The sequence below is a fragment of the Neovison vison genome, chromosome 2 (genome assembly GCF_020171115.1).
Source record: "Neovison vison isolate M4711 chromosome 2, ASM_NN_V1, whole genome shotgun sequence".
Taxonomy (NCBI): domain Eukaryota; kingdom Metazoa; phylum Chordata; class Mammalia; order Carnivora; family Mustelidae; genus Neogale; species Neogale vison.
In genome coordinates this window covers 51177406-51204512 of record NC_058092.1, presented here as the reverse complement: position 1 = coordinate 51204512, position 27107 = coordinate 51177406, and the positions used below count along the sequence as shown (strand labels likewise).

The 27107-nt window shown below is 48.1% G+C and overlaps 1 protein-coding gene across 3 annotated transcripts in view; it reads left to right on the top strand.

Annotated features, from left to right (window-relative positions):
* The window catches only part of KANK4 (KN motif and ankyrin repeat domains 4), a 68558-nt gene that overhangs the window by 33309 nt on the left and 8142 nt on the right, over positions 1-27107 (top strand). Inside the window, exons 1-8 of one of the 3 annotated variants that reach the window (XM_044238354.1) lie at positions 237-296; positions 2368-2455; positions 8743-10677; positions 11904-12015; positions 14998-15216; positions 16977-17064; positions 19653-19872; positions 23208-23350. In XM_044238354.1, coding sequence (XP_044094289.1) covers positions 2440-2455; positions 8743-10677; positions 11904-12015; positions 14998-15216; positions 16977-17064; positions 19653-19872; positions 23208-23350 — 2733 coding nt within the window. In that variant the 5' untranslated portion in view covers positions 237-296; positions 2368-2439. Of the gene's footprint in view, positions 1-236; positions 297-2367; positions 2456-8742; positions 10678-11903; positions 12016-14997; positions 15217-16976; positions 17065-19652; positions 19873-23207; positions 23351-27107 lie in introns of those variants that run through there. The other 2 variants (XM_044238353.1, XM_044238355.1) reach the window with 2 other exon arrangements.

Sequence of the window (27107 nt, the reverse complement as noted above, 5' to 3'; positions counted from 1 at the left end):
TGGAGATAATAGAGACATAATTGACATATAATATTGAATTGGTTTTAGGTGTGCAAAATAATGACTTGGTATTTGTATATATTGTGAAATGTCTTCCACGATAAGTCTGGTTAATATCTGTCCCCATAGTTACAAACTATACAAACTATCCTTTTTTTTTTTTTTTTAGTTACAAACTATTTTTACGATGAGAACTTTTTAAAAATTCCCATCTAATTAACATACAGTATTATATTAGTTTCAGGTGTACCGTATAGTGATTCAACAATTCTAAACATTACCAAGCACTCAACCTGGTAAGTGTGCTCCTACCCACCTTTATCTATTTTGCCCATCCCCCACCCATCTCCCCTCTGGCAACCATCTGTTTGTTCTCTATAGTTCAGAGTCTGTTTTTTGTTTGTCTCTTTTTTTTCCCTTTGTTTGTTTGGTTTCTTAAATTCCACATATGAGGGAAATCATATGGTATTTGTCTTTCTCTGACGGACTTATTTCACTTAGCATTATACCTTCTGGATACATCCATGTTGTAAATGGCAAGATGTCATTCTTTTTGATGGCTGAGTGATATTCTCTCTCTCTCCCTCTCTCTCTCTCTCTCTCTCTCTCTATATATATATATATATATATATATCTCACGCTTATGATGAAGACTTTTAAGATCTGCTCTATTAACAACTTTTAAATATCCAATACAGTATTATTGACTACGGTCGCCATGCTGTTCATTACATCCCTATGACTGGAAGTTTGTACCTTTTGGCCTCCATCCTCTATTTCACCCACCCCACAACACCCTGCCTCTGACAGCCACCAGTCTGTTCTCTGTATCTGTGAAATTGGGTGTTTTTAGATTCTACCAACAAGTAAGATCATAGGGTATTAGTCTCTCTCTGTCTGACTTATTTCACTTAGCATAGAGCTCTCGGGATCCACGCATGTTGTCACAAACAGCCAAGATTTCCTTCTTTGTCATGGCTGAACAGTTTTGCATTGTATCTATTTACCACACTTTCTTCACCCTTTCATCCACCGCAGGACACTTAGGTGGTTTCAGAACCTTTTCTTTCTAGCAAGGGCGAACCTCCCTCGCCTCAGGTTAGAACCTTCCAGATCTACTTGCTGCCTCTTTAGCAGCCACACTTGCCCTCCTTCCACCCCCCCCCCACATCTTTCTACTCCAGCTCTATGCTGTTTCCAAACTCAAGTACTTGTTGCCCCCAAAGTAAGTGAGGTACTTCGTGCTGGCATTCCCCCTACAAGGAGTGTCTCTGCACCTGGAAACCAGGCTGCCCTTCCAGGCTCTGTCACACCTGCAGAGGGAAAGGCCCCTTTGGCAGCTGCACGCAATGTGGTTTGGAGCGCTCACAGAGAGAGGCCACGTGAACTTTTGCCAGGCAAACTTTAGACCTCCTCTCGTTTGGTGGGCCACATACTTCTTAGCCGTCTTTCCCAGTTTACGTATTTGTTTTTTCCATCCCCGGTTGTGGAGGCCACCCCTCCTCCATCTCTTACTCCCAGTTTCCCCCAATCCTTCCCTTCTCCCCGGTACGCTTCTCTGGTCCGGAATTCGTTGTCAAGCACACTGGAATTCCTGAAACAAGCCTGCATCCACTGCTGAGGTGTCAGATAACTCACTGTTATGATGTGTGTGGAGTTACAATCATAAAAAGACAATTTCCTGGGTGATTTATTATAATGGGGGCAGGTGCCAGGTTGTTTACCATTCGAAGAAAGAGTCCTGGGATTAGAACTTTGGGGAGAATTTATGATCAGACCTCAAGGTATCCTAATTCAGTCAGGACAGTCTTCTGCTTGAATAGTTCCTGATACCTTTGGAGCACCGAGCTTGAACTTGCCCTGCCCTACCCAAGGTTAGACATCACCTCTAAGTATCAGTGCCTCCTCGGTACTTGCAATGATCTCACGCCTGTTTTGCATCTGACTGAGATGTCACAGATCATTTAGAGGTATTCTGATTCCAGTTTCTTCCCCCAAAATGGATTAGAATTCTTTCACCATGATGGAGGGGAGTAGATTACAGCTTTTGATGTTGTGGAAGGAGTACTCTGCTAGTTGGCAGAGCTCTGGAGCCGGCTCTACCCCCTTCACTAGAATGCTGAGAGGCCCTGCACAGACCAGTTAACCTCTGGCCTCAGTTTCTTCCATCTGCCAGGTGAGGGGACTGGGCCAAATCCTCCCTTTGGTGTTGACCATCACTAACATCCTTTGAAGACATGCCCAGGATTGGACATACTCTAGGAGGAATGTGGAGCTCCTGGGCAACCCTGAGAGGAAGACAGGGATGGGAGTTCTTTGCGATGATACCGCCTCCCTATTTATGCTAACTGTCCTTCTTTCTTTCAGGGCTCTTCAGTGGGTTGTACAGACTCACCGGATGAAGAGTGCCTGAGAGACTGACAGTCTGCATTCCCGAAGATGGAGAAGACAGATGGTAGGCAGGCTGCTCTGTATAACCTGGTCTAAAGGGAGCACTTGGGTTGCAAAGGGATTGCTACTACAGATCCTAGAAACAGCCTAAGGGAGGCTCACAAGAGATATTCCCTGTACAGATAGTGCCAGGAGCAGAGAGTGCCAGGAGACCCAAACTGCGTATTTCAGGTATGAACAAGAGAAGTAGTAGCAGATACGAATGAAGCCTTGTGCTTATGTCAGACTGCTGTAATCACTAGACAGTTTTCTCGTCTCTTCCAAGCATCAAGAAGGGAGTAGGATGCTCTCACTCACTACTCTAATTTTAAGGATGAGGAGCTTGAGGTCTGAGAGAGACACAATATGGTGAAAGAGCCTCCATGTGTATCTGGGTGACTCTCCCTGTTATTTACTCCTCTGAGCTTCGGTCTCCCCATGTGTCAGTTAGCTTTGCTGTGCAACAAACCACTCAAAAATTGATAGACTTAAAGACATTTACCATTTCTGGAAAGATTCTGTGGGTTGTCTGGGCCATTTTTCTGGTCTGGGCCAGCCTGGCTGGTATTTGTTGGGCCTCTTCATGAGTTTGTGGTCTTCTGGGCGACCTGGCTGGATGGTGTAGAACGGCTATACTTACATGTCTGTTGGCCGACTCCGTGTCACCCAGGCACAGGTGGTGATTGGCCATGTGTTTCTCATCACCCAGCAGGTTAGCTGGAGTCTATCCCCACGGTAGCAGAGGGTTCAAAGTTGTTGAGTAATAACTATGTAACACAACAACAACTGTTTTCACAAATATTCCCCTCATTCCCTGCCCAGGAAACTTGCTGAAGGTCATAGACTAGACCCTGATCTCCTGATTTCCTCTTCTTTTATTTTAAAGTTTTATTTTTAAGTAATCTCTACACCCAAGATAGGGCTCAAACCCATAACCTTGACATCAAGTGTTGCATGCTTCACTGACTGAGGCAGACAGGGACCCCCCACCCACCCACCCACCCTGCCCCCAATCTCCTGACTTCTAGTGAAATGCTCTTTCCAAATCGCCAAATGTCAGGGAAACAGGAGTGCCTATAATCCCCCTGAACCACATGGTCCTTCACTAAGCCCAGGACTCAGGGACCAGACAGCAGCCCAGCCCTGCCCCTTCCCTCTTTCCAAATGTAGTTCCTGTATATTTTGAGAGTATGCCTTTCTCCCCAGAGAGCTGCCTTTTCATGGAAGTGGTCCCACCAAACACCAGCTAATTCCTTTCATGCCCCGGGGGCCTGTCATTCCTGCCAGCCTCATTTGTCCCTGCTCAGCAACCTCAGCACTGCTGTGCTTCTCCAACGTGATTACCCACAACTAGCTCAAGATAGGTACCCCTCCCTTCTGGCAGCACCGCCTCATGAAATAAAGGCAGGAGAGAGAAAAGCTTCCATGACTGCCTTGGCCTCTGAAGAGGCTCATTAAATTCCCCTTCCTTCTGGCTGTGTTTGTGGCCACTTTCTCTATAGTTCCTGTTTTTTTTCTGTTTCCTTCAGAAACCAAATGTAGGCTTTTGGACTTTCTTTCTCACATTAAATACCTCTGATTCATTAGCTCACCTGCCGAATTTCACAGTCTTCCTCAACGTAATCACTGTGGCATCTCCTTCCTTCCACTGGCCCCTTCTACTTCCCTTTCTTGCATCTGTGTGAGTCTTAGGCTCATGACTGGGTTTGCAGGTCATTTCCAAGGGTCTAGTTACCTGGCATCCTTGCAGACCAAGACGCTGTAGGGAATCCTAGGTAGCTCTGAGCCTGTGTTATCTTACTTTCTTCTTCTCCCCTGACTCATTTTCCCAGTTTCTCCAGAATTATCTTCTCGGATTCTTGAGGCTATCATTCTTTTTTTTTTTTTTTAAAGATTTTATTTATTTATTTGGTGGAGAGAGAGACAGCAGGAGGGAACACAAGCACGGGGAGTGGGAGAGGGTGAAGCAGGCTTCCAGCAGAGTGGGGATCCAATGCGGGGCTCAATCCCAGGACCCTGGGATCATGACCTGAACCGAAGGCACACGCTTAATGAGTAAGCCATCCAGGCGCCCCGAGGCTGTCATTCTAACATGAGAGCTAAATATTCCAGAGAACGAGCACATCCTCAGCGAGTCCCCCCCGGCTGCACTTAGAACAAGCCCATCTTGCCTTTCTTGAGTGCCTGCGCCATGTCCTCCCTATCATATTCATGCTAACAACCACAGGAATCCTGTCAGGTATTATCATCAGCATGCTACAGATGGAGAAACTGAGGCATAGGGAAATTCAATAATTTCCCCAGAATCACAGAAGTAGGAAATGAGAAAGCCAAGATTCAAATCCAGCCAGTGTGGCCATGTGTCTGTTTATCCGATCAGCAGCTCATTTTGAACAGAAACAGTCCTTTTAATTAATTCTTGCCCTGGCCCAACGCCCGGAATTCTGAGCTCCTTCATACCTGTCACCAGGTAGAATTGAGAGGAGTGGAGCCAGATGGGAGCACAGGTCTGCTGGCATACCAGATCAACTCCCTCGTTCAAGGTCCAGCATTCCTTCTAACTGGGAGGAAGAGAAGGAACACAGTGGTGGGTAGTAGGTAGAGCAGCTGTGTGTGTGTGTGTGTGTGTGTGTGTGTGTGTCTGTGTGTGTGTGTGTGTGTGAGAGAGAGAGAGAGAGAGAGAGATACGCCATAGTACTAGCTTAGGAAAAAGCACCTATGAAAACCATCATCCTGGGTGGCGCTCCGTCTCACAGACTCCTTTGGTTTCCTTCAGTCTCCCTTGTGGAAGATTTTGCCTTTGAATCTGCTCTTTCTTATTTGATGCTATTCTTGTATTTGTGCTCTGGACCTGCTCCCAGAGGCCACTGGGTAAATCAGCCTCAACTGATTTGAGGCAATAAGCAGATAAATAATGCAGCTTCTCCTTCAGGAGAGTTCTTTGCCTTCGGGTCATAAATCTGCTCTCTACTTAACTTTAAACAAATATCTGCTCTCTGATTTGGCCTGTGCCTGTAATCCAGGAGGCTGCCGAGTCGACCAGGAGGCCTAAGAGGACAGCCGGGCGTAGCCTGGAAATTTAACAGAGAGCAATAGCTCTCAATTATGGAAATGACCAGTGTGCCTCTTTGGGGGAAAGCAGGTTGGTGAAAAAAAAAATTGGTGTGGGTGAATGGGAACTTATTTGGTCTTTTTGGGGGGCTTGAGAAATCGTCACTCATTACTGCCTTAAGTTCAGGTCCCTGGCACAGTACCAGTGGAACCCAGTGAGGACAATCCCATGGGTTGTCCCCTGCTATGATGGTGGCATAACTGCCCACAGGCCCCATGGCTTTATTGAGCATCGAGCCCGGTAGGCTTGACTGTGTCAGTGGACACAATGTCAGCCTGCAAGGGTCTGGTTGGCTTTGTTTAGTTCTTTGGAGATAACTGTACTTCTCTAAGCACAGAGGGCCACCTGACAGTGCATGGCACTGACTGAAAGGAGGGATCTAACAGGCGAGAGAGAAGAAGAGCTCAGGCCTAGTGCGCCAGCACCTTTAGGGGAAAAGCAGCCCCAAGAAGCTACCACCCAGGGAGCACCATCATTTGCAGCTTTTCTTTAACTTGTCCCTTTCCCTTCATTGCCTTCAGCTTTTCCTACCTGGAGCATGTCAGCAAGGTCTCAGCTGGTCTCAGGGCCTTGGGTTTGTCCTCCTTCCAGTCCTCTGTGAGGACACTTTTGGTGACACCACCACTGATTACCTGGAAAGTAGAGTCAAGGCTTTGTTGGTGTGCAAGCAAGCGGCCCATGACTTAGTTCTTGCTGACCTTTCCAACTATCTCCTCCTGTTTACCCTTCTCTACCACACTTGGAGCCTCATTTGTCCCTGGCCACATCACCCATACTTACGGAACCCCAGAATACTGTGGGATTTCATACCCCCGTGCCTTTGCACATTTTCTGATGTGTAGCTAGAATCTATCCTGGCTATTTACTGCTGCATTACAAACACCCCAAAACTCAGTGGCTGAAAACAAAAATGTGTGACTAACACAGCTTAGCTGCGTGGCTCTCGCTTGAGTCCCTCCTGTCACTGAAATCAGATGAGGGCTGAGGCCAGAGCCATCTGAAGGCTCATGCCTGACAGCTGGGCTAGGATGGCTGGAGCAGCTCGGGCTGGCAAAGCAGCTCTCTCCCTCTTTCCATATCTCCTCTCTATGAGACTATTGGGCTTCCTCACAGTGCAGTCTCAGGAAGGTGGACTTCATACATGGCATCTGACCTTCTACTGGGTGGCTTCTAACTTACTGGCTTAGGATCTAGCCTTGGAATTCTCTCAGCATCATTTCTACCTTATTATTGGTCAAAGAAGTCACAGGCCAGCTCAGATTCAAAGGGGTGGAGAAATAGACTCCGCCTCTCAGTGTGGGATTCCCTTGCCTGTACAGAGAGGGTGGGAAGTGATGGTGGCCATCTTGGGCACAAATAGTACAATGTCTTTCACCCTCTTGTTTGGGCAAATTCTTTTTTTTTTTTTTTTAAACTTCTTTTTTTTTTTTTTTCCAATTTATTTATTTTCAGAAAAACAGTATTCATTATTTTTTCACCACACCCAGTGCTCCATGCAAGCTGTGCCCTCTATAATACTTGTTTGGGCAAATTCTTATTCATTCATCTTATGCCCAATCTTAAGTTGCTTTGTGAAGTCATCCCTCTTCTCCCAAGGCACAATTAACCTCCTAAAGAAATTGGGAAAGTAAGTCAGGAAGGCTGTCTTTTGGGCATGTATCTGTTAGGATCCTTGGCACACCATGTTGTACCTACTGGTGTTTCTCCTACTTGACTGTACCTTTTTTGAGGGCAGGGCTGTACTTGATTTATCTTTTTGTCCTTAGGATCTAGCTTAGCAACCAACACATAGGTGCATAAAAAACAGTGGTTCAAGTAAGTGAGTTGAATTACTACTATTTTGTAATTTTGCCCCCAGGGTTCATGACCCTTAGAACCAAGCAATCAGTCAAGTCACAGAGAATTTGTGGAGCCCCTACTGTGTGCCTGGGCAAACCAGCTTCCATCGTGGGGCTTCGGTTTTCTGTATTTTGTGTTTCCACAAAGATAATAATTACAATATTGAGTCTACATTGGATTTTCATCATTGTTCAAAGCACTCTCTATGTATAAATTAATCAGCTCTCACAAGAATCTCACCTTGCTGTTACTATTGCCATTCTATAGATGATGAGACATAGGGAAGCTAAGTAATTTCCCCAACAACCAAAATACAGACCAGGCTTTTGAATGTGCATTCTCGATCTCTGTGCTGCCCACGAATGTGCTCTCCTGAGCTAAGCATTTTTGGGGCACAGTTAGCAGAATGTCACAGAGATAATAAGGAGGATTACATGAGAACAGACTGTTTAACCTGAAGAAGAGGCTACGTGGAGAAAAGTCCTTATGGATTCAGTTGAAGGACTGACTTGTCCTCAGTGTTCTCTACGGCAGTCAAGAGAATCAATGGTGCCTTAGGGGTGATGGGGAACTTTCTCACCGTAACGTCCCCTGACAGTCTGGGCTGCCCTGAGAAGTCATGAGTCCCACCTCTCTTGGAGGATGTAGGCCAGTGTCCCTTTTACATGGCCCGTGTCCTTTACCACCTTTTATCCAGTCTTTGAAGAATGTGGTATTTCCTCACTTGACACGAGTTTTTGAAAGTGAAGTTCGTGGTAAGCACTCCGCAGCGTGGAAAAGAGCATGGGCTACGCATGTCTCTGATCTTCACGTGCCTGAAAGCTCACGGGGATGAGGACACTTACATAATGTAGAAGGTAGAACTCCTTGTTATGTCTGGCTTCAGCAAGATTTCCTAGTATCTATATGAATAATGCGAGGTTGGGTCTTAATGTTGAGGCAATTGTGTACCTTATCCTTCCAAACCCTCAATGTTCATAATTGCCAATTAGTACCCCGATCTGACAGATGCCTGGCTGCTTCAGTTCAGCAATTACGTGACTCAAAACCAGAAAAACAGTACGAGACTATTTTATCTTGCTGGCCTGCCGGCAGATTCCACAGCAATAACTGAGATGAATACTGCAAATTGGAAACTATTTCCTCTACCTATTTCCTTGCAGACATTGGCTAAGTACACATTGATTTAATAACCTGGATTCTCAGCATGGCCAGAATACTGTGAGCATCTCAGCTTAATTTAGACGCGGGGACACAGAGGAGAAGTCTCGCGTGAGAGCGTTAAGTCTACATCACACACATTAGGCCTTACCACCCATAATTCGTATTAACATTGTGCTTCTTTTTTACATGTCTGCCAGCCAAAGACCTGTCCTCTCAGGGGAATGAAGAGAAGGGCCCTCCAAAGAGCCACCCCTACTCTGTGGAGACCCCGTATGGCTTTCATCTGGACCTGGACTTCCTCAAGTACGTGGATGACATTGAGAAGGGAAACACCATCAGAAGGATTCCTATCCACAGAAGGGCCAAGCAGGCCAAGTTCAGCACTTTGCCTCGAAACTTCAGCCTTCCTGACAGCAGGGCTCGCCCCCATGCTGCTCTTCCCCACCAAAACTGGTCCCCGGCGGTGCCGAGGAAGGTGTTGCTGGGGACAGAGGAGCGAGCCCAGTCGCTGCCACTGGGTGAACACCCGCAAGCCTCCGCCAGCGGCAGTGAGGTGAGCTACCACCGGAAGGCCCTGCTGGCGGAGACGGCCAGACATTTGGAGGCTGCCTGTGCCAGGGAGGCGGAGCTGGCCCCCGGGGGCGGACGGCCCCAGCTCCTGAGAGCATCCAGCATGCCAGCCACACTGCTCCAGAATAGGACATCAGAGGACTCGAGCCTAAACTCAGGGCCCCCCACACCTCCAGCCCTCCCTCCACTTCAGGGTGAAGGCAGTGTCTGTGATGGCGCCTTCGGCCCTGCAGAGACATTTACAGGTTTTCAGAGCTCCACTCCACGAGCAACAACCCAACCCAGAGTCAGAGAGTTTGGGGACCTGGTGCCGGGGATTCCAGAGCTGGTCCAGGAGGGCACTGAGCCTCCAGAGGACGAAGATGAAGAGGAGGCTCCAAATCACCTCTCTCTCCCGAGCCCTCCCTTCTCATCCCAGGATGCACTCGTCGTTCTAGAGGATGAAGACGATGAACACAAAACCAGAGAAGTGGAGGTGGTGGCCACCCCTGGCTCCCCGACACCCAGCCCCCCACCCCTGCCGTCACCCGTCCCTGAGAATGAGTTCCCCCTAGAAGAAATCGAGCTCAACATCAGCGAGATCCCCCCCCCACCACCTGTGGAGATCGATGTGAGAAGCATTGGCGTCCGGGTCACAGAGGAAAGCCTGGGCCTCCCCGCGTTGGATCCCGGAAGCATCTCCAGCCTGAAGCAGCGGCTGTCTGCCCTCGAGGGTGAGCTGTCTGGAAGAACTGAGGAACTGGCCCAGGTCAGAGCTGCCCTCCAGCAGCAGGAGGAGGAAGTCAAGGCCAGAGGACAGAGGATTCAAGAGCTAGAGCGCACCGTAGCTCGACTGGCAGAAGAGCTTAGCCACGAGAACACCAGAGACTCTCGGGGCCAGACTGACGCCGTGGTCAACACTGACCCCCTCCACGGACTCTTGACCAGGGAGTCGTGTGACAAGAGCATCGGGGTCCACCTTCTGGGCAGCACAAGCTCTGAAAGCTGGGGGGCTGGAGAAGAGAATGGCCTCTCAGGGGGGCAGACCAGCCACAAACGGGGGGATCGGAGCCCAGCAGAATTCGTGCCACCACCACAGCTGTCACTGCCGCAAGGACCCGAGGTGGTCCTCACCCCCTCTATACCCAGCTGCCTCTCCATGGAGCTGAGGATTGAAGAAGCAGGCTCTGAGCAGGAGGGAAGCCCGCAGGTGGGAGCCGAGGGTCTGGGCAGGGCGCCAGGAGGCTCTTCGTGGAGCAGCGACCGAAAGTCGCCCCCAGCAGGGCCAGAGGAGGCCAGTTCAGAGCTGCCAGGGAAGGAGCGCCCGGGGAGGCCACCAAGCTCGCCCACAGATGCCACTATTGGCCAGTACGTTAAGAAGATCCAGGAACTCCTGCAGGAGCAATGGAGCTGCCTGGAACACGGGTACCCTGAGCTGGCCAGCGCCATCAAGCAGCCTGCCTCCAAGCTCAGCAGCATCCAGAGCCAGCTGCTGAGCTCCCTGAACCTGCTGCTGTCTGCCTACTCGGCCCACGCTCCGCCCCAGAGGGAGCCCCCTGACCCCCCTACCTCCCCGCCGATGGGTAAATACTGGTGCCCAAGACAGGGAGCCACTTCTCCTTTACCTGATGACTCAAAGGGGAAAAGAATTTGAATTGCATGTGTGTATTTTTCAAAAGGTCCACACACCTCCAGGAACCCAGTGGGAGAAACACAGCAGGGGGCTGTGTCCCTACCCTTGTCCTGGAAGGCTGGGACGGCAGGGCTGCCACAGACAGTGGGCACAGATAGCACAGGGCACAAAAAAACCGGCCAGGAAGGCACCCGGGTGCTGAAATTCAGCCCCCACTCACTTGCCATGTCTGCAGCCCATGTCCACCTGGGGGAGGGGGGGACCCATCTCTGACTTGTGATGTGCCAAGGCAATGTCTAGGGCAAGAACGGCCCTGGCTGTGTGGGCTCCAGACCTTAGCCTCCCTTCATTCTTTCCTGGGCTCCTTCCCATGGTCCTCTCTGGCTCTTGCACATTAGACATTTGCTCTAGCCTGGTTTTGGAGGAACATTACTTTGAGCCCAGAAACAATTTACTGAATATTTTCTGTGTGTGTGTGTGTGTGTGTGAGAGAGAGAGAGAGAGACTGAATGCTACATGTGGAAGTCGACCCTTGGGCTGAGCAGCACTTCTCTTGTAACAGATCGCACACTCTTTTCTGTAAAGTGGAACCATATTCTGCTTTGCTCAACAAGCACCGTGCAAGTCTGCTTCCTGCTGCAGATCACGAATGGGCTGGTTTTTTATTTTGGTGCTAGTTCCAGTCTTGCCCGCTGGAAAATGCCTCCCGTACCTTTGAGCACAGCAAAAGAGACGTGCTGTTGCTCACGCATCTGCCATGCCTACCCCACGTCCCAGGGCACAAGTGGCACATACGCCAGGAAAGTCTGCAGAGCTGCCCTCGGGCAGAGGTGGGCGTGGGAGCAGGAGTCCTGTGAAGCGGGTTCTGTGCCTGTCCTGCTGTTCACTGAGCAAGTCTGAGCCTCAGATCACGGCTCTTCTGGAAGAGTGCTCCTGGAGCTCCCCTCCGCCATCCACACACAGAGGGGCTTGTGAACGGGGTTGGGCTGGTGTTGACCAGAAGGCTGGGCCTCCTCAAAGACCTTCAGAACATTTGGTTTACGTTATCTAGTCTCCATCCCTTTCTACCTCCTCCCATGCCTTCAGCCTGTCTCCCCTCAAAGTAAGAGTCTTGGGTTTGCTGCCTTCTGGGGCATCCCTACAATCATTCTAACCTGTGATGTTGTGTCTACCTAGAGATCTCCCCGTCGACCAGCCTTAAATCCATAATGAAAAAGAAAGACTATGGCTTCCGTGCAGGAGGTAATGGGACCAAAAAGAACCTTCAGTTTGTTGGGGTTAACGGTGGGTAAGCATCGCTCGCGAAGCCCAGACTGCCCCCCTCCACACTACCTATCCCACTCTTGTCCTTAGTCTCTCTTTTCCTAGGGGGAAGCATCTGGTTTTCATTTTTCTTCAAGGGAATTAACGGCCCTTTAAAACTCCATCTTGGGTTTGCACGTGTTTGGCTCCTTGCCAGCTGTGGTGGTCTGTTGGATCCTGTACTTTGAATGTCTTGGCTTTGGTGTCCCTGGGGCCAGGATTCCAGGTGGCTTCTGGGAGTTTGGGGAGCACATGAGTCCTTTATGGAAGACATTTAATCTGAACCACAACACTGAAAGCAGGACAAACTCTTAATTTGTTGAACTTCAAATTTCATCCATTTAATTTTTTTTCTTCCGTTTACTAACTTACTGCAAACCAAACCAGCATTTTTTAAAATGAAGAAAAACAACCAGTGTCTGTTGACTCAGAACACGAACCAAACCTTATATATTCTAGAGAGTAAACCATTGGATTTAGAATATTTCCTAAATCAGTCATTCAACATCTATTAAATGCCAACAAATATTTTAGGTGTCAGGGATTAAAAAGTCCAATAAATCATCGTCCCTGCCTATTGGGGAGGGTATGTGCTCTGGTGAGTGCTGTGAATTGTGCAAGACTGTCAATTCATAGACCTGTACCCCGAAACAAATAATACATTATATGTTAATAAAATAAAAAAATTTAAAAAAAAATCATGGTCCCTGCCTTTAGCTCATAGTTTGGACAGGGTAGAGATAAGACAAGAAATAAAGGGAAAAGAGTGATATGCTGAGATGAAGTCTAGTCAAAAAGGGAGCGTGGGCCCAAAGGAGGGGCACCAGGCCCAGCCAGTGGTGGGCCCAAGAGGTTAGAACACCTGCTAGTTTGGGTCAGACCAGAAGGGAGATACCAGTTAAACAAGAGTGACGTCACTCTTGCAGGCTCTGTGAGGAAAACATCAGAAGTAATGGCATGAGATGTTCTAGGAGAACTGCTGTCCTCATTCCCACTAACGTCAGACTCTGTGAACCTGGCAGAAGCACGTCCTCTCTCTCCCCCGCTTACCCGCCCCCAGCAGTGCCTGCCCTGTGCCCAAACCTGGAAGTCCATCTCATAGCTATTGCTGGCCCCATGTCTACCAACAACTCCCACCTTTCTTCCCTAAAATGTGCCAAGTGGGGCCCATCGTGGGGCCTTTGCATCTGCTATCTGTCCTTCCATCTGTCTCACTGCTGCCCTGAAAGTCTCCTGTCCCAGATACTCTTCAGGATTTGTCACTTTAGTGCAGTGGTTCTCAACCTTGGCTGCACCTTGGAAACCCTGAGGGAACCTTAAAAATACCAATGCCTGAGTCTCCTCTCTGAAAACTCTGGCTTAATTAGTCGGGGTGCTGTGTGGATATTGGGAATTTATACACCCTCAAGTGATTACAATGTGCAGCCAAAACTTCTGCTCTAATTAATGGAGCCCCTCCACCCATCACTCTATTCCATGGTCCTTTATTATTTGATTCATTGTTCTTATCACTGTCTAATTGTGCACATGTTTGTTTTCTGTTTTTCTCTATAAGAATATAAGCTCAATGAGGACAGGGACTTTAGAACAGTGTGTGGCACACAATAGGTCCTCAGTAAATTTCTGTTGACTGGATAGTCTTCCAGGTGAAGTTTTCATGGAAGCAACTGTAAGACAAGAACTGCTTGGTAGGGGCACCTGGGTGGCTCAGTGGTTTAAGCCTCTGCCTTCAGCTCGGGTCATGATCTCAGGGTCCTGGGATCGAGTCCCGCATGGGGCTCTCTGCTCAGCGGGGAGCCTGCTTCCCCCTCTCTCTCTGCCTGCCTTCTGCCTACTTGTGATCTCTCTCTATCAAATAAATAAATAAATAAATAAATAAATAAATAAAAAAAAAAAGAACTGCTTGGTAAATGTAATATGCACCCCCCCCCTTCTCTTAGTCACCAAAGCCAAAAGTGGCTCCAAGCACAACAGAGAAGAAACCTCTGTGGTTTAAACAAGACAGAATGTGAGCATGCCAAGGAGCAGGCTGGCTTTGCAAGTCCAGTGAGCATGGGGGCCTTACACTGGGGCCAGCATCCAGAGAAGCGGCCTAAGGGGGTTCAGCAGAAGCTGTGACCACTGGTCTCCTCTGGTCTCTGTGGCAGTGTTCAATGGGCCCAGAGTCTGAAATCCTTATCTTAACTGCAGGATCCTCTACCAGGGGTCTCCTACTGACCATCAGCAGAAGGATCAATAAATCTACTCCATGGTCCGTGGTCGGCCACTTCAGTGGAATCACACATAATTGAACCTAAGCATCGCTGCTGGGGAGGGCGGGACACAAGACAAGGGGGCTGATGCCCTCACTTCTGCCATTGCAAGCAGTAGCTGAAACAGACCACAGCCAGGAAGCTCAAGATGCTGGGTTCAGTCACCCTACTGTTCATGTTTCCTATGCAACACTGCTGGGAGGAGTCACAGACGGGTCCTCCCATGTCAGGTGTGAGTCTGGCTAGAACAGGGGGGCAAAAGGGAACTTCACAATCACCCAGAGACGTGAAGATCTGTCCGTCAGCTCCGAGAATTCAGGGTAGGGGTGGGGGATGTTTGCCTACGTCTGGGCCCCTGTCTAGACAACATCTTAGGATTCCAGAAGCAAATGCTCTTGGGAGAATCTTGGATGGCTTGTCTGGGTCATCCAAATGCATCAGCCAATTAGGACACGGGCTATTTGTGTATTTGCCTCAAGGAGCTTAATTATCTTTTCTTCCCACATGGCCTCCAGTGTCAGAGCCACGGCTCTCCACCACATCCTTCTCTAATGTAATGTTCCTAGGAGTCCCCTCGCCCAGGCCTGCAGATACAAAGAATGGAGGATGTGGTTAGCAAGTTGGGAATTATTACCTGAACCCCACCTGGTTCTTATCTGTGTTGACCTGCACCGGGCAGGAAACACAGGATGAGTGACCTTTGTCTCCTTCTCCAGCTACGAGACCACCTCAAGCGAGGAGACCAGCGGCGAGGACAGCTCCCCAGAAGACGTGTCTGACAGTGAGGCCGAGAAGAAATGTGATGGCCCCGAACATAGGCGGGGCGAGGAGGCCCTCCCCACCTGCAAGCCTGGGCAGGGCCTCCCCGAGGGCAGCAGCACCACAGGCCAGGAGAGTGGGCCTGGGGAAGAACCCCCCCATCCCAAGGCTGAGAGGTGAGTCAGATGGGTATAGATGAGGATACCTGCTCCTTTGGGAAAGAGCAAGGGCACTTCTTCATCCTTTTATTCTGTTTGTTCATTTGTTCATTCATCTTTCTATCCATTCACCAGTCTTCCCTGAGTTTCGTTTCTTTTTTTTTTTTTAAAGATTTTATTTATTTATTTGATAGAAAGAGATCACGGATAGGCAGAAAGGAAGGCAGAGAGAGAGAGGGAGAAGCAGACTCCCCACCAAGCAGAGAGCCCGATGTGGGGCTCGATCCCAGGACCCTGAGATCATGACCTGAGCCGAAGGCAGAGGCCCAACCCACTGAACCATCCAGGTGCCCCCCTGAGTTTCTGATTGATGCCAGGCACAGACCTAAGTCCCGCCTTCGTGGGATATAACGTCACAGACGGGGCTGTACACATAAAGCTAACATCGTCCCAGCCCTAAAAATGTGAAGGACTTTACATATACTATAATCCTTTTAATTATCCTGCACAGTAGAAATTACTATAATCCCCACTTTACAGATGTGGAAAAGAGGCTTAGAGAAGTTAAGGGACACAGCCAAGTGGGGCTTCTGACCCAGTCTGACTCTGACCTACATGCTTATTCGCCTCTCCCGCTGGCCATGCTGACATAACCCCATCTTTTAAAGGGATGTGAGGTCATGTCACATGATGAAAAGAAGCACTGTCTTTGAGGCTGGACACACTTGGGTTCAAATCCCATATCTGCCACTGTACTTGCCTCAGCTTCCTCTTCTGTAATACATGGGTAACAGCCACCTGATAGGTTTGATCTGGGGACTGGATGAGAAAAAGTATGTAAAATGCCTAGCACAGTGCCTGCCACAGAGCAGGCTCTCGAGAGAAATAGTAGAGGGGTGCCTGGGTGACTCAGTCAGTTAAGTGTCTGCCTCTTGACCTCAGCTTAGGTCTTGATCTCAGGGTCATGAGTTCAAGTGCCACACTGGGCGCCATGCTGGGCATGAAGCCTACTTTAAAAAGAAAGAAAGAAAGAAAGAAAGAAAGGAAAAAAGAAAGGAAAAAAGAAAGAAAGAAAGAAAGAGAAGTGGCAGGAATAAGGATAGTAAGCCCCATTACCAACATCACCCCCCTCAGCGGAGCAGCTGGGGCAGTGACAGGCAGTGGATGGGGGCTGACTGGTAGGCAGGTCCACAGGGCTGCTCAACATGGTGGCACTATAGAGACAAGCTGAGGCAGGTGCCGTGAAGTCCACCCCGGGCTGGTCCATCTGCCCTTCCACTAACCCAGGAAGAGTGCTCAGCACTGAGAACATCCCAGCTTAACTGAGTTTCACTGTATTGACTCTGTTAGCATTAATGGTATCCTTCATGAAAGAACAACCTGAAAAAAGTTGCTGGTAGGGATGGGGTTCTCTGGAATTTTCAAGACACTTAGGCAGAAAATAGTTTACCCAAAGTCAGGAAGACAGCCCTCCCTTTTCCCAGCATGTCAGGAATTGCCGTTAGTCTCACGGCCCCCAGAATGCTTTGGTGATCTGCTCCTGCCTCCTGAAAACAGCAGGATAAAAAGGGCAATGTGCTTGATTCACTCCTCAGCAGGGTTCAGAGGCCAAGCCTCACTGACAGGAGGCTGAATTCAGCGGGATGCGCCTTGCCTGGGAGGTGGCCCAGTGAGGGTGTTTCAGCTGCTGAGAAGCAAAGTCAAGCTAGGAGATTACTTTCTTTTATATTAATATGAAGACTGATTATATATACATATATATATATGTTTTTCTTTAGATATAAACCTTCAGAAGAATTCCTCAATGCATGCCGGGCATTGAGCCAACATCTGCCAGAAATGGGGGCCACCAACGACCAACTCTTGGTACTGTGATTTTTCATTGTCATGGAAGGATGTCCCTACCGTTTAAGCTCTTAGTTCCAACTGGGTGACTTTGGTCCCTTGCCTGAGGCAGCTGTGTGCGTGTGCACAGAATCCCTTTCCCCCAGGGTGCCCTCCTTTGCCCAAACTCTGCTGCCGGTGTGAGGATAATGATGCCAGGAGACGGGACTGTCTGCTGACGCACCAGGGAGCAGCCCCGTGCTCTGAGGTGCTGCGGAACGTTCCCAGGCATCGCCCTTGAACATCCAGCATAAAACTGTGTGTGGCTTCAAAACCAAACCAGCCCTTGTGTGGCTTGGGCTCAAAATCGCCTCATGATTGGGGAAAACTGTGGTCGGAGTGAGGAGCGCATGGCGCGGGAACCAGGGGTTCTAGTCCCAGGACAGCTGTCCGTGAGATACTGAGCAAGTCATTTCGTGGCTCAGAGCTTGTGTCCTCATTAATAAAATGAAGGTGGGTGGTGGGCAGCATGTCTTCATTACCCTCAAGCCCCGGTATTTAATTCTGTAGTCTTTACTGATTTATTTTTTTAAGATTTTATTCATTTTTTTGTCAGAGAGAGAGATACAAAGAGAGAGAGCACAAGCAGGGGGAGCAACAGGCAGAGGGAGAAGCAGGCTCCCCACTGAGCAAGCAGCCCGGTGCGGGACTCGATCCCAGGACCCTGAGATCGTGACCTGAGCCGAAGGCAGATGCTTAACTGACTGAGCCACCCACGCATCCCTTTATTGTGTTTCTTGACATGAACCTATGAGTCAAGTGACCAAAAGCAAAAAAAGAAAAAAAAATTTGCTTGCTCCTTAACACCTTCATGGCCCACAGGGAATTAAACATGTAGCCATTAGGTTTTACTTTTATTCAAGAAATCCTGGCGCAGACACATATTCCCAAGTCAGGAGAGCCAACTGGTAGGCCCTGACATGTAACAGCCTGTGAGCATTTTTAAAGCCCATTTGTTCTCCTTCACAGAAGGGCCTTAGGGGTAAAAAAATGATTGATTCAGCCCAACCCATTTTCATTATTTTATCTTAGCTGATTTTGCAAACAACAGTTGCCAGATTGTTTAAAAAAACAAACAACAACAAAGAAACAGTGTGTGATGCGAATGTTGATTGAAACTCCTGTTACTTAATCTTAAATGAATTACAGAACTAAGCTGTATGTTCCTTAATATTAGGATCTTTCTTCAGAGTCTCCTGACAATTCCACAGGAGAGGGAGATATTCTGGTATATAAAAAGTGTTTCAGCCATGAAAGGTTCCACTGTTTCTGCCTAGAAAAGTGATAGGGGAGGGGTGTCTGGCTGGCTCAGTTGGTAGAGCATGCGACTCGATCTCATGGTCATGAGTTCAAGCCCCAAGTTGGGTGTAGAGTTTACTTAACAATAACCTTAGGGGTACCTAGTTGGCTCAGTGGGTTAAAGCCCAGGGTCCTGGAATCAAGCCCCGCATCGGGCTCTCTGCTCAGCAGGGAGCCTGCTTTCTCCTCTCTCTGCCTGCCTCTCTGCCTACTGGTGATCTCTGTCTGTCAAATAAATAAATAAAATCTTTTTTAAAAAATCTTAAAATTAAAAAGAAAAGAAAAGCGATAGAGGATGTGCAAACCTGACACCACACCTGTATTAGGATTAAAGTACCCCCTACCCTCACCCCTCTTTGAGAGACAAAGCAGGCTGTACAAGGACCTCATTCTGTCGAGCCATGGGAGGTTAGGGACCCAGTCCTATTTCATCCCCATTTTGCAGATGAGACAAGTAAGGTTCATAAAGACTCTGTGAGTTCCAAGGTCACAGCTTAGTCTGGACCCCAAACCCAGTTCATTTCCAGAATAACTATGAAATCACCTCCCCATGGTTTCTCCTCCCCTTCAGATAAGTAACTTAAGCATGTTCTATTTTAAACACATAGGTCATGTAACACACAGAATTGATGTCATTCTCTCTGGAACTCTCCTCCTCCATGGTTCCAAAGGAGCTGTACACTACAGATAGTGAGGTCCTGCCATGGGTTGTTAAACCATTTTCTCTGAAGGTCCCAGCAAAGCTTAAAAGCCAAAAATAATTCAAACCCAGCTGTTTGGCTTTTATTTCTAGCATAAATTGGGCTTGTTGTTTATCTTAGCTTTCGGCATGCGTCTTCCCCATTAGTAAAATGTTGTGGCCTGCTAGCTATGCCTATGAAAAACACACAAAAGTCCTGGTAGGATCCAGGCTAAGGTCAATGTAGGCTGGCTGTGTGTGTGTGAAAGACAGGGGCTTGGTTATCCTGTGCATACAGGGGTGTGATCTAAACTCACAGAAGATTCAAACTGTCACTGGTTACTTTGTCACTGGTTACTGTTTGCTCTCCCAGACCTCCTTCTACGTCACATGGGGGCTGACTGCACAGGTTCAAACCACCCCCCACCTGCCCTAGCTCTGATCTTCCAGGAGTAGGTCACACGGAGTTAGAGGGAGCTGAGGGAACAGAGGTGAAGCATCCAAAGCTGCCTTCTCCCATAGAAACTAGCGGCCCAGCTCGAGCACCCCAGGCCAGGCGACCTCCTGGAATTGGCATCTGTTGGTATTTCAGAGGCTGAGCTTGAACACCATCCGTCAAGAGTGGTTCCGCGTCTCCAGCCGAAAGTCGTCCAGCCCTGCCGTGGTGGCTGCCTACCTTCGTGGGGTCCAGCCCCTGTCCCCACACTTCCTGAAGCTGCTGGTGAACTTGGCTGATGGCAACGGGAACACGGCCCTTCACTACAGCGTGTCCCACTCCAACTTCTCTGTCGTGAAGCTGCTACTGGAGACAGGTCAGAAATGGTTGCATCTGCTAAGTCTGGGTCCCTCCGTGAAGGGCCATTTTGGTACCTACTTCCTTCCAGCACCAAGATTCTTCACTGTCCTGAGTTCCTCCTGTATTCTAGGAGGTGGACTAAGACCGCTGTGCCTTTAGTGATGTCACCCATTCTTCACAACACTCTTGTGATGGAGGTATTATTATCCTCATGTTGCTGTGTGGGACAACATCACGCAGCCCAGGAGTGATGGTGTGGACAGGTGGCCGATGGGCTGGCTGAAGGCGGGTCCAGGCCCAATGGCATTTATGAGTTTAGGAAGGTTGTATGAGGGAGACCCTAGGAGGGTACTTATAAAACCCCAAATGATGTCCTCAGATTAGGCCCTCTGCTATGCACTTGGCATATGAGATCTCATTTAATCCTCATAACTCCTGTTAATAGGGATGATTATCCCTATTCTAAGATGATGAAAGTGACGCTCAGAAAAGTCAGCAGAATTTTGCATGATTCCGAGATCACGGCAATGACTCAGTGTGTTGCTGGGGTTTAAAGTTGATACCATTGGTTTGTTCTTCCTGTTCTCTGCATCCGGGAATTGGAGCACATGCTAGATCTGTAACCTTTATTTAGGAGGCCGGAGGAGGAGTTTACATGGGCATCAGGAAGTCCACATTCCAGATCCAAAAGCTTTCCCCCAACTTGGATCTTACCCACCTTGGCTTAAATGCCTTCCATGCCTTCCATGCCTTAAATGCCTTTCCACTGCTGGAAGAATGAAAGGCAGCTTCCTCAGCCTGGTTTTCAGGAATCCTGGACGGCCTGCCCCCCACCTGCATTTGCTACCTCGGTCATCACCGTGCATCCTCCTTCCCCCCCACTCCAGTCACACGGCCTCTGGCTCACCAAGCTCATTCCCACCTTAGGGCTGCTGCATTCCCTTTCTATCCCAACCCTTTCCGCTGAAGCCTTTCTCAGGCCGGGTTCCTTCTGATCATTCCATTTTTCCAAATTCCCTTAAGCAGCCTTGAGGGCTTTTTACCTGAATGGAAAGATGATATACCTAATGACAGCCTAAAATTCTTTCTGCTTTCCACAGCATCAGAGGAAGATAAAGTCACAACTCTGACACTGAGCCAATTGTGCTAGATCTGGGTTCTTCATGGAATCAGGGACATCATAAAAGGGGTAGCTCCATTGAGAAAGGCACATTATTAAATGGAGCATACCTGTGTTCTGTGCATAAAGAATCCAAAGATTGGAAATGCAGAGCCTCACCTTGAAGTAGCTCACACTGAAGCCTGTTAGAAGTTCTCCAGGTGGCCCAGGCCAGGCCAAAGAGCAGACGACCTAAGCTTTGGCTGTTACACATTTCTGCTGTTGTCAACGGAGAATCCATTCGGTTCTCCTCAACCCTAAAGTGATCTGGAAGCTTTCTGTTTATCATAGAGCTGAAATAGCCATAAGCACAGAGTATGAAGGGGAGCAAAGAATGGGCGGAACGTTCCATTCTTTTCCCTCGCTGTAGGCGGCTTGTTGAGGAGGGCATATCGGTCACCCTCTGAAACCCAGGCTTGTAGCTGTGAGGCATCCAGAAAGCACTTTACACACTGTAAGGGGCTGCACAGAGGTGACTCATCATGACTGAGTACACAGCCCAGCGGGTGCACCTCCACCGCCTTAGTCCTTTGTGATCCGTCCTTTATTTTGCCAGAACACCGCTGCAGAGGAGAACGCTTGGGGAGCTGGACGGGCTCAGTCAAGAGTGTTTCCCCACCGCGCCCCCCACCCCCAAGGGTTGGCTCCCTCCCTGGTGTGCGTTCAGGAGAATCTGCTTCGGAAGCCTGGGGTCCTCAGCCCCTTTTCTGAGTCCCTGAGGAGAATTCAGTCCTTACCCTACTGAGTCATAAGTCATGTTTCTGAAGAGAGTAAAGAGAAGTGTAACCTGAGGATTGTTTACGTCTCCTAAAAGCAAATGTAAAATAGTCCTGAAGTAAAAATAAAAAAATCAATAGGAAGGCAATGCAGATATTCCCCTCTTCCTCAGGGCTGAGCTGTGAGGCTGTGCGCGGGGCTGTAGTCCGCTTTCATAGCCCCACCGGTCAGGACAGTGGTCAGAATTAATTTTTTTTTAATATATCCATTGGCATCCTGGCATCGCAATGGCACATTTCTGGAAAACTGTTTGAGGTGGGGTGGAGGGAATGTCAAACCAATATTGGTTTTTTACCCAAGAACAGAACTTATAAGTAGCCCATTTTTTTCATAAAAGTCCAGGTTTGTTACAATGAGTACCTAAGTCCTCATGAGCAAGTAGCAAGGCTATTAAAAAAAAAAAAAAAAAAAAGAATACTATTCTGGACAATAATAGCAAAACAGTTAATGCTTATTGAGTGTTTGCTGTGCGTGAGGTACAGTTCTAAGTGCTTTAGATATTAACTCATTAAGTTTCACAGTAACCCCACAGGTTCTGTTATTATCCCCATTTTACAGAGGAAGTGCTAAGAAAGGCTAAATGACTTGATCCACTGAGATAGTTTCTTTTAGTGTGCAAAAGCGATACATTGGTTTTTCAGCAACAGTATGGGAAAGATTTTATTTACCACATGATACCGCCCGTAAGAGATGGGATCATTTCTACAACAGATAACAGGCTGATGATCTCCTATGTTGCCTTTGATGGAGAGGGGTATGAATGTATGCACATCCCCAGGGTTACAAAGCAGACATTTCTTCTGAGTTCTCAACTAATACTTCATCTTAAAGATACGCTATTTTCTGCTCTACTGTGAAATATATTATTAATACAAAAATGCATGGAGACATTTTTTCCCCTTCCATTTTTCAAATAAGATGGTTTTCCTGGAAGATGTCCTATATTTATCCTGTGGCATTTTTCAGGCCTCCTGGTACCCTGCCCAACATACCACTAGGCCTTTGGGAAAGACCCGAAAACTCAGCCGGTAGGTTGAGTTACACACAACATAGAGTAAAACCTAAAACGCACAGTGGGTGGTATGTGGCCGCATGAGTCGTGTCCTTGTCTCATTTCACCTTCACTTGGGCCCTTTATGAAGCTTCACTGACCTTCAGCATCCAGAACACTGCTTTAGGAAATAGTCATGATCACTGTACCCCTTGGCCATCTGTGACTCTACCACTATGGACCTTTCTTGCTGGGTAGCCTAGGAAACTTGTAAAGGAAACTAGCCGCTACAGATGTAAACACTGACTCCACCACTGGGAGAGGACTCTTCTGTACCATGGCCTTTTAACCAGCAGGCCGCTAAAGCAGAAACTCACTCCTGCTCCCCTGGGAGCTAGTCCAATGCTCACCGCTCCTCTTGCAGGTGTCTGCAATGCGGACCATCAGAACAAAGCTGGCTATACTGCCGTGATGATCACTCCCTTGGCTTCTGCAGAGACTGATGAAGACATGGCTGTCGTCTGGAAACTCTTAAGGGAAGGAAATGTGAACATCCAAGCTACTCAGGTAGGAGGTGTGAACATGATCCCCTCTTGAATAAATATGGGTACCTCTCAGTTTTATTCTGCCAGTGGGGGGAGAAATTCCATATAGATCTATGTAGTTTTTAACCCAAGAAGGCTGGGCCCTGCAAATGGCATTTGTCCAAAGCCTACACATTTGGTGTCTTCAGAAGCTTCAGAGATCCAGACAGGCCAGGATGGAGGTCAGTGAGCTTGTCGTCTATGTCCTGGTCCATACCTGGGCAAAGTCCATCTAGATCTGACTTCTTAAACAAAGTGATCCCACAGTTAGCACCAGCAGGAGAAGGTATGAAAAGGCTGGAAAACATTTGCTCATTGATGTGTGGGAAGCCCCTGCAGGTGACCCATCTTCGATCATGAATTAGAAAACAGTTCAGAAGGTTAAAGATCTCTGTTCAACTTCCGGCCCCTCTACTTGACAGCACAGAGTAGGGGTCTGGTCCCTAGCCAGTTAGAGCTTTGCGTTAGACAAGGGTCCACAGGGAACAATGGGAACTCCTCAAAAGACCACGTACCCATCTTTGAGTAATATGTGAACAATGGAGGGCATGCAACTCCTTCCCGCCCCTAGAGTGATCAGAGATATAAGCCTAACTATCAAGAACTATGAAGGATCTGAGATTGTACTCTACCTTAGAGCTAATCGGTTAGCATGCTACAATGTCCTGGATGCTGGTAGAAGACATGAAACTCCTGTGCCAGAGACAAAGGATAGTATATCATTCACAGCAAGAAGAGTAGTCATAGAGTCAGTATTTACACTAGCTCCCTGTGCAGAGTGGGTTATATTACCAGAGACGAACCGTGAGCATAGGGAACCCGCATCTTTTATATGGGATAGTGAGCATGTCTGCCCTCTGTTTTGGAGAAGATCCTCTCTCTCTCTTCCAAGGCTATTCACTGTACCAGCATCTTTGAAAAGACTGTCTCAATTATCACGATTTCACTCATATGTGGAACTTAAGAAACAAAACAGAGGAGCATAAAAGGGAGGGAAACTAAAACAAGATGAAATCAGAGAAGGAGACAAGTCGTAAGAGACTCTTAATCATAGGAAAGTGAGGGTTGTCAGAGGAGAGGGGGCAAGGGGGATGGGGTAATGGGCAGTAAGGAGGGCATATGATATAATGAGCACTGGGTGTTAGAAAAGACTGATGAATCACTGACTTCTACTTCTGAAACTAATAATACACTGTATATTAAATAATTGAATTTAAATAAATTTAAAAAATAAAAATTAGAAAGACCCTAGAATAATAAGACAGATAATACCACTCACAAGGAGACCCATAAAAAGTACCTCCCAACAATATATTTAACTCCCCTGTCTACCCCCCACAAAGTGCAGATGGTAGCCTACCCAGACTGAGTCACTTTGCACACTCCATCGAACAGCAGTCCTACTGGTGGCAAGTCCTCCATCTGCAGATCACTTTCTGTTTTTCAAAGTATTTCCACCTAGGGCTCCTACACCCTCAGATTTAATAAAGTTGTTTTTATTTCATTTATTTTTTTAAAAGATTTTTATTTATTTATTTGACAGATAACAAGTAGGCAAAGCAGCAGGCAGAGAGTGGGGGGAAGCAGGCTCTCCAACTGAGCAGAGAGCCCAATGTGGGGCTCAATCCCAGGACCCTGAGATCATGACCTGAGCCAAAGGCAGAGGCTTTAACCCACTGAGCCACCCAGGCACCCCAAGTTGTTTTTATTTTAAATGCTTCCCATAAACATTAATATTTTCTAAATTGGCCCTCTTTTTTAAAAAATTTTAAGATTTTATTTATTTATTTGACAGAGAGAGAGCAAGCACAAGCAGTGGGAGCAGCAGACAAAGGGAGAGGGAGAAGCAGGTTCCCCACGGAGCAGGGAGTCCAGTGAGGGGCTGGATACCAGGACCCAGGGATGATGACCTGAGCTGAAGGCAGACGCATAACTGATGGAGCCGCCCAGGTGCCCCTCTAAACTGATCCTCTTGCAAGAAGGGATGTGCACCAAAATCAAAATCAGTGCCCCGTCGCCGCCTTTTTTAGAGAGCGGGGATTAGGGTACAGCAGAGGGAGAGGGAAGGAATCTCAAGCAGGCTCCACACCCAGTGCAGAACCTGAGGGGGGCATGATCTCACAACCCTGAGATCATGACCTGGGCAGAAATCAGTTAGGTACTTAATAGACTGGACCACCCAGGTCCCCCCAGTGCCCTTTATTTTATGGGGGAGAAAATGATGCTCTAGAAGGTAAGGTTCTCATCCCTGGTTGCTAAAGGAGGGGTGGGAATTCAGAGCTGCCACTGCTCCCTTCCACTCCCTCCAGGGCTTCTCCAGAGAGGTGAGCCATAGGATCAGGTAAATAAGAATGAGTTGGGAGGCTGGGAGTCTCCTAGGCTAAGTGGTTTATTTCTTTCTGTATCTCCAGGATCAGCACAGCATCTGACAATGTAGCAGCACTCTGTAAATATCACTGAATTAAATTGTATTGAATTGGACCAAGAGAGAGGTGAGGAAGACAGGCAAGTCAGGCAGAGGGGCAAAAAGACAATCTACATATGTCATCTGGCTTTAATACGACTGGGAGAGAAGGGTCTCAGTGGAAATCTCATGGTCTGGTTAGTCCAGTAACGGAGGAACCATTATGGGGTACCTGGGTGGCTCAGTCGGTTAGGCATCTACTTTCCACTCAGGTCATGATCCTAAGGTCCTGCGATGGAGTCCCGCATTGGGGCCCCGGCTCAGCGGGGAGTCTGCTTCTCCTTCTCCCTCTGCCCTGCTTATGCTCTCCCTCTCTCAAATGAATAAACAAAATGAAAGAAACAGAGGGAGGGAGGGGGAAAAAAAGAGGGAAGGAAGGAAGGACGGACGGACCATTACTTCAGGGCTGAGTATAAGCAACCCAAAAGGCAAATAGGCTTTTCTGGACAGATGGGCCTGTGTTCCAGAGAAGTGGAGAACCAGGACCCCGAAGAATACATTCTCACATACTGAGCATTCACACTACATTACCTCCCACGCTCCTAACAACAGGAAGAGCTAACACATGCCGAGCACCTGTGAAGCATTGGGGTCTCACAACAGCCCCGCGAGGCAGATAACTTTGTTAAGCACTCCCACTTTACCAAATCAGGAAAAGTCACTGAGAGGTTAATTTGTCCAGATTCACAAAGATAATAAGCAGCACAGCCAGGATTTTCCTGATTGCAAGCTCCCTTTCTTTTCCCTAAGCCCCAGCATTCTGGGCAGGGAAGCAGAATCCATCAGTTACCGCGCACTGGCCTGTATCGGTGAACAAACACGCCAGCAAACATGTCCTCAGCACTTTTTACACGTAAGACACGGCGCTCAGAGCCGCAGGGGATCTGAAAGGACAGAAAACAGAAAGGTTGCCTCATTCTCACCACCTTAAAAAAGCCTGATGTCCGGTGAGAGAGACAAACCGGACCTGCCTAGGACCCAGGAGAACCATGAGGGCAAAATACAGTCGAGCCGTGTAAGAGAGCCATGTGATATAAAGGACAATCGATGAGGAATAATGGCCAGTTTGAAATCAGAAAAATCGCTACCATACATTGTTACATTTATATCCTTTATTTTACTTGATTCCCACAAAAGTCCTGTGAGGTACATGGGACAGGTCATTAGTATATTAATTTTTTTTTTTCTTTTTAAAGAGAGAGAGAGAGAGATCCCAAGCAGGCAGAGAGGCAGGCAGAAAGAAGGGGAAGCAGGCTCCCTGCTGAGCAGAGAGCCC